Source organism: Chenopodium album, chromosome 17, assembly GCF_948465745.1.
Source record: "Chenopodium album chromosome 17, dcCheAlbu1.1, whole genome shotgun sequence".
NCBI lineage: Eukaryota > Viridiplantae > Streptophyta > Magnoliopsida > Caryophyllales > Amaranthaceae > Chenopodium > Chenopodium album.
Window position 1 is genome coordinate 9,745,817 of NC_137850.1, and position 8,202 is coordinate 9,754,018.

The 8,202-nt window shown below is 34.4% G+C and overlaps 1 protein-coding gene across 1 annotated transcript; it reads right to left on the reverse strand.

The window, feature by feature from the left end:
- Positions 1-884: 884 nt before the first annotated feature.
- Positions 885-5,677, reverse strand: LOC145587571 (uncharacterized). The gene is made up of 4 exons (XM_081644299.1): positions 5,552-5,677; positions 4,350-4,640; positions 1,748-2,005; positions 885-1,425 (listed from the first exon to the last, which is right to left on the reverse strand). Exons 2-4 carry the CDS (start codon positions 4,581-4,583, stop codon positions 1,096-1,098), a joined length of 822 nt encoding a protein of 273 aa, XP_081500425.1. The 5' UTR covers positions 4,584-4,640; positions 5,552-5,677; the 3' UTR covers positions 885-1,095.
- Between the last annotated feature and the right edge of the window lie 2,525 nt (positions 5,678-8,202).

An 8,202-nucleotide genomic window follows, 5' to 3' on the forward strand; every position in this document is an offset into this window, starting at 1 on the left:
TAGCATTGAGGATGCTTTGAATCTTTGATTGCATTGTTTCTATTTTGGGTATTCTTTTATACATTTTATTTTTTGTTTGTATTCACACACCAAATACTTATCCTACCCCTTACCCATACTCACATTTGATATTTGTTCTTATCACCTCAATTTTATTAGACACTCTTACTTTTGTTTGTAGAATTGTAGTCGGGCATTTTTGTTATTTAAGTTCTTTCTAAATTTATACTCCCAACCCAAATAAATTGAAAAAAAAAAAAAAACAAAAAAAAGGTCTACAAGGTTGATGAGCTAAATTCCACTTCACCTTATACAGCTTGATGAGCTTAGTCTACAAGGTTGCTACCGGAGAACAAGTCTAAGGATTCCTTAATAGATAGGGTCTGTTATATCTCTCTTATACTAATATTAAAGAGTTTCCTGATTCTATTGGATACTTGGCATGCCTCGAGGAACTAAGTTTGTTTCCCTATTCCTCACTTCCATTCCTGATATACAATGCGAAAGCTCAAGTCTTTGACTGAGGTGCACCTTACTTCCAATTCGATCCAGGAATTTCATCTATTGTGCACAGAGCGGAGGTCTACCTCAGTTTCCTTCAACTGTGGTTTTTTAACACCGCTTATTGTTATAGAGTAATGAGCACAAGTGACCTCTCAAATCATATTACAAGATCTACAACTTGCAGACTGCAATAAAGTTGTCGATGTTCCAGATCTTGAACGCTTAAAGTCTTTAGAAACATTGTTTATGGGAGGCTGTAATAACGCTATTAAGTCAGCTGTGTGGCGAAGATTAAGCAAGGTATTATATTCAACTTTACTCAACAACATCCTACTACAATTCCTTCACTAAAATTGTGTACCCAAGAGAAATGAAGGATGTCTATAGGACCAAAGTTATACAAAATACCAAAAAACTAAAAACATATGCTCTATGAGCCATTTGACTTCTTCATGCAATGTGATTTCAAAAAATATATTAATTGGACCAAAAATACCAGCATTCCTACCAAATTTATGTGCATTCAGAGTAGCTACAATCAGAATACCACCTAGAAAGAAATATAATCCTTAAGTTGATTTAGCAACTTTCTTAAAAGTCTTCACTCATGGAGTCATCGTGGTTGTGGTCATAGTCATCCTCCTGATCCTGCTCATAGTCCCTGGAATTAGATGGCGTTTCCGCGTAAGCTTTGAGAATGCGTTTGTACTTTTCAGGAGAATCCCACCAGGTAGGGGTTCTGATAATGGCCCTCTCTAACCAATACCTGTCTGTCTCCTTCTTTTCAGTCAGGTTCTTGCAGAAGCTCTCCCATTGATACAATGCACGTGACAGGCGAATACTCTTTTTGCCTCCAAACACATATTTGATGTAGTCCTTGGCTAACCTTGTCATCTCAGCGCCATTGATGATATACATGTACTAAAAAATCATCATCAAAATAATAGCATCAGCATACAGATTTTAGAATAACTGAACTAGGATACTACAATCTCTCCAAGTATACATATTCTAAGAACATGAATGCTCACATATGTTTGTCAGAAGATGTGGCTAAGAAAGGATCTCATACACCATCGAGGCATCAATATTATACAGAAGAATCCAATATACATCATGACTCGTGAGATAATCAGAATATAAATTACTACAACTCATGTTATTAGATAATATAATATACATGTTTGATAGTGATAGTCTACTCAATCTAGCAAAAATTGTAACAGAATTCAGAAATTCTTACCAAAAAGATGAAACCAAATGTTGCTAAGATAACTTGTACAGTCTCATCTAGTACTCCTGAGAAGCCTTCTTCCTCAGATCCACCCAAATCACCAAAACCACCCCCACCTCCACCACTGCCGCCACCTCTACCTCCTGGAGGATTTCCACCTTCGTCATAATATTCCCGTTTCTCAATCTGCTGTTTCAGTAAATCCTCCACAGAAGGTTTCTTTCCTAAATTTTCAATGGCTTTTCCAAAAGATTTCCATAGAGGTTCCTGCACAGAACTCAGTTAAACAACAGTCAGAATATATGAAATATCAGCTGATTAGCAACTGCATGACTGCATCAACACAATTGTCAAGGTCCACACAGACAATGGATTTGAATTATTTTTTAAAAAAAAAAAAAATTACACCCCTCTATGGTAGATTAATGTGCTCTTTGAAGTATCCACTCAAAATAGTTATGAGTTGGACAGCTGGAATTTATTCTTTTAACATGAACTTATTTCTGAACATATCATAAATAACTTGGAATTAACAGAACTCAACATTTTTTTCGAGGGAACCCATCAAATTAGAATTATACGGAGTATTTACAAATTAGAAGAAGAACCACCCAAATTCTACTTGGTAATTCATCCTCACATAATTTTTGGCCAACTTTGCAAGGTTGAAAATGTGCCCTATTCAAGGACCGCTTTATTCCCACTATACTTAGGACCAGACTACAATCTACATAATCAAAACAAGAAATTAAACCAATAAAATCTATAACCAGGTGGAAGGTACTGCTTCCTTTTGAATTCCTTTGAAGTGCTTAAATGACCATAGGACCATCACTTTCAACCACTAACTGCCTCAAACCCAATCCACCACCACTTTCAACCACCATCCACTTTGGCTTCTGCCACACTTGTCTACAACCCCTCTCAACACAAGACAGCAGCACAGAACACCACCTTTCCGCCACAATCTCAGAAACCACACCTGAGCCCACTTTTCCCTATTTGCCAGCGTTGACATTCACCTTCACCCACCCAGCAGTAGGTAGGGCCGTAGGGGTACAGGCAGTTGGAAAATTGCCCCTAATGCTACACCACCAGCTTTCTTTTTTTATGCATCCCTCGTCTTTCCCACCCAACTTCAAAGCATATCTCACTGTTTTTCCAACTCAACAATTTCATTCTCAATTACATACTTGTTTTTGAGCTCCCCATACTGCCAGCACAAAGTAAGAAAAATCTACATATCCTCTTCACCAAGCTAATTGAAGCATACTTCCCACCATGGCACCACACCAATCAAGTAAATAATGACATCTCAAATAAATTTAAATGCCCTCCAAGTTGGCAGCACCTCAAGGAAAGATTTTAAGTTTTTAACTCTAGGAAGCACCATAACTTGCCAAACCTTCTCCCATGAATTCTTCACTTTCTGTGGAGCTTCCTCATTGCCCTTCCAAATCATTAAAAAAAAAAAAAAAAAGAAAAAAGCTCTATACGGTAAGCTAATAGAATACACTACATTTTTCTCAAGATCCCACAGGCAATCTATTACTCAAGAGAATGCTCAGCATCCTCACTTGCTCAAAATAGAGAAATAATTGATGGATGAGTTGAGAGTTCCAGCAACGGTGGAACAATTAGAGACCCAACCTCCAATTTCAAATATGGAGTTACATTGATTCTCCCCACCCTCCATCTCATGCCATGCTGTAATACGCAACTTGATTCCCATATTCCACACCAAGTGTAACTGGATAATGACCCCTCCGTGCCCATAAAGGACGACTTTGGATAATATAATACGGTAATTAGAGATTGAACTTGGTGGCTCTAGCGGTCTAGCCTAAACCTATTAGCTCCAACCTAAATTTATTTTTTCTATAAAGTTTTTTTATATTATTTTTTTTGGATAAAAAGAGCAAACCAATATTTATTCATGACTTTGAGTAAGGTTAAAATTGAATAACTCCAAAACAGCTCTTCCTGTCATTACTTCAAGACTCCATTGAAAATTACCAAGCTACCTTATAACTGATACCAGAACTACAAGTTTAGGAAAGATTAATAAAGGGTCCAAAAGAGAGATGGAGATGATAAGAGCTCAAATCCAATTTTTAAAAAGTAAATTTTTTCCGTCTAGCAAATGAGAGCATATAAGGAATACTTCTATAGGGATCCACAATTCCCTATCTCCCTCCTATCAAGTGAGTAGACTAGTGAGCACTTGAATCATGTGATCTTCTCTCCATTATCGGGTTAGTCTATCTAGCATGAAATACAAATAGGAGCATAATTAATTATGTACAATTAGCAAGGGAATATATGACATGAAACACTCCATAAGCACCTTTTCTTCACTCATTTGATTACTGGTATTTATGTTCAGCCACAAAGTTCTCATGAGTAAAAAATCGCGAGAACATAACCTTTCATTATAAGCTCTTTTAGAGGCTCTTGATTTTACATAAAGTAAAACCTAACGAATTTAAAACACATTTTTTTTAATTAATTTCAATAGTTGAATTACTTAAACCAAACAGACCATATAAAATACCAATCTAGCTAATTTCAAATCTATCAACAGGCACACAATTTTGTTTTTCTTGTTTACCTGATTTCCATTCCCAGCTCTTGCTTCCCCACCAGACAAACAAACTGGCATACTCTGTTTGCATTTCACTGCATTGGTTGAGATCATCAAGGGAGCCTGAAACTTTAAAGGAGGACAACGGACAAATGCTACAGGAACTGAAGGTAAAGGGTGTAACCCCTTCACATTGTGTCTAGTAATTACATTTATATATGCCTTAGGGAAAAACACATTGTTAACCTGAGTAGTAATCATATTTTAAACGTGTCAAAACCTCATGAATTGTACCAACAGCTTCCTCTCGAAATATCACTGCACATGAGCATAGTACAATTATAAGAGATTACAAAATTGCCAATTCCAATCAATACTTAAATGAAACAATAATCCAACCCACAAACTCTATGGACACTTACCATACTATATACTCTTAATTGAAAAAAAGGCTAACTAATAGTATTAACATAATGATTCTTTTCATATGTCTCCAAATGTTGACAACACCAATAAATTGGCTAAATTCTACGAGTAGCAAAACAAGCCTTCCGTCAATATGAGATTTTAAGGACTAAAGAGAATAAGTGCTCTTGGCAAACCAATGATCCCGTTAATGATTTCATCTTCTTTTCTCTCCCTCCCTCAAACATTTCCTCTCACTGTAACAAGCGAATGAACCTTAACTTTGTGCAACTACAAAAGCTCGAGTTCAAGGGCTACGCACCGGGGAAATTACTATTTTTTCCTTTCCTTTTCTTTTTTCAAAATACATTCATACACTTCTGTAATATCCATGAGAAAAGTCCCAATTTCATAGTTCGATCTTAACATTAAAGGGTTTTGCAACACATTAGTAACCAAACCAAATTTGATTCGATTATCAAATTACGCTCATAATTTTAGGGAGAAAAGGTCTCATTCCATAGTTCTATTCAAACATTAAAGGGTTCTGCAACACATTAACAACCAAATTCGATTCAATTATCATATGAGGCTCATAAATTTTAAGGAAAAAAAAGGTACAAATTCATAGTTCCATCATAACATAAACGAAAATTTAATTCAAATATCAAATTAAGCTCATAATCTTCTTCTCATTTGGTAATTACGAACAATAGTTTGATAATCAAGTTTAGACGAGCCCTATACACTGAAAATTAAATTAGCGATAAACCCTAGATTGTGAAATTGGAATTCGATGATTACAAAAAGAAACGAAATCTTACCTCAGAAGCTGCTTCAATGGAAGATAGAAGTATCAGGGGTCGCCTCAATGGAGTGCGCTTCAACGGGAAATTGAGAGAGGGTACAACGTAGATAGCTTTCTATTTTTCTTTTCTTTATTTATGTCGCTTTTTTGTTTTTGTTTTTTTTTTTTTTTTTAATTCCTCCATTATTTTTAATTGTACTCCCGGGGTGAGCATGGGACGGGTCGGGCACATACAATTATTGTATATGATCCCTACATACAATTCTAATTTGTCATGTTTTTATTGGTTAAAATAATAGCCACAAGTTCCATTAAAGTCAATTTATATTTGACTTCTAATTTTCTCCCATTTTTTGTTGATGTGTCAAATTTCTAATGGTGTTGTATGTAGAGACAACATACAATGGTTGTATGTGTATCAGCTCTCGGTACCCAAATTGTTAATCAACAAAATCCCTAAAAGTGATATCCATAACCCGAACCGATAAGTTCGGTACCCGGATTTTCGGATCGGTTATCGGGTACCCAATAAGATATCCAATAATGATAATAAAACTTAATTATGTAGTTATTATGATATAATTTACCACTAATTAACAACAATATCATATGCTTTTGACCAAATTATTAATAATATTACTAATTATTGATATTATAAAGTAATTATGAAGTAAAGTAAGAGTTTAGATTTTTAAAAAATAGATTTAAGTAGGAAAAAAAGCAAAAAAATGTTTATCGGATCGGATCGGGTAACCGTTAATTTTAAAATGATACCCAATAACCATACCCGATAACAAATTATCGGAACGGGTACCCGAACCGTTATGGTTCTCGGATCGGGTACCCTAATTTTTGGAACGGTTACGGATCGATTTTTCGGGTTTTCGGTTTTTTGGGTAGTTTTGCTCAGCCCTAGTACTACTCCATACATTGTATTAATCTAATCATATCATATCATAGCTAAACTTTTAGCCAGGTCACGAGAAAGCAAGATTTGACGTTATAACTTTTCGCCAAGTGTCACGATACATAGACAATAATTAATATTAGTTTGACATGTAGGATAAAAAATTGGATAAATTTTATAAGATAAAAAAGTTAGTTTAGAGTTCTATTTTCGATAAAAGTTTGTTAAAAATTTTATTTTCAATAAAATTCCTATATTTCATATGCATAAATTAAATAATAAATTTCAATAAATATCTTATAAATTCTTTAACTTCTCACCATGTCGCACACGATAAATAAGCATTAATGTGACACATTGATATGTAAAATAATCAATGAAATATAATTTTAAACAAAATAAAATCAAAATAAGAAAAAAGTAGGTTACTAAGCTAAATATGACTAATAAATTGACAATATGGTGAAGAATATTGAAATACTTGGCTAGGAAAGATTTTAGGCAAAAAGGACATTTCATATTAAGAGGGTTTATAAGTAAAATGTTGATTTTTTTTAAAGCAAAGGTACGGTGGATATAATTTGTGAGTTGGGAGAAGCTACAAACGTTGCAATGGTACTAATAGTATAAAGTTCTCAACCGATTGTTATATTGTACTTCATAATTTTTTTTAAAGAAGTTGCGGTTATTATTAAATTAAAAGAAATATCATCCAATAACATTAAAATAGGTGTAACTCCAAATTGATTTCTTTTAGTTGCCCTGGTCATGCTACTTGCGTCACTTTCAAAAGCTACTAGATGACAAAGGATATAAACACGTCGTCAAGTGCCTAACCCTAATTCAAATAAGATTTATATAACCTAAACGAACCAAATACAAGTATAAGGTAAGCAAAGGGTCGAACCGCAGGGAGAAACTAAACACTGTGATCACTACTAATCAATTAAGCTATCTCAAGACAAAGAACAGAATTATCTAAGAGATTAAACTAAGAGTGAAATGAATTAAAGACAATATAAAGAGAACACCAAGGGGAATGGGTAGATGTAAGTTTCACTTGAACATGCAATAACATAGGAACAAATCGATAATGAACTAAGCATGTATGAATATCGATATAAAAAATCCAATCTAGCCACCTTTCGGGGTCAATTGGCTTCTCCTAACATAGCCTCTATGCTTCCACATTAGAACCATATATTGGGAGGTGCAATCAAGTAACAATCGGTACAAATGAACTTAGCTAAGTCAACTATCGTTTCATTTAGCAAAGATTCACCTTCAATCAACTAACAACGTGCACTTTGCAAGAAGATCAAAGAACAATCAAGCATGTAAAGACTTTAATCACAATCAACTTGAATCCCAACACTATAAACATGAACAAATTCCAACTACATCATCCCCACACCCTTGGCTAGATAACTACTCATTATCCATAGCAATCATCAAGTCAATCATGAAATTAACAAGCAAAAGCATAATTGATGAGTAATTAACAAAGCAAAAGCAATCTAAAACAAAATCAAATAGCAAAGTAAAGAGAAAAGAGTAAGGAAATGTTCATTCATTGAAGTTGAAGTTCTACAAAGAGGTTGATTAACCTTGTTCTTCAAAATTCAAGCTCAACAATGGAGGAATCCACACTATCTCTTTCTAAAATGCCAAAACTAAGGATGTTTCTCTCTCTAGATTAAGCTAAAAATCAGAAAATTAAGCTAAGCTAATCTAATTACATCCAAAGGAGAGTACGGACT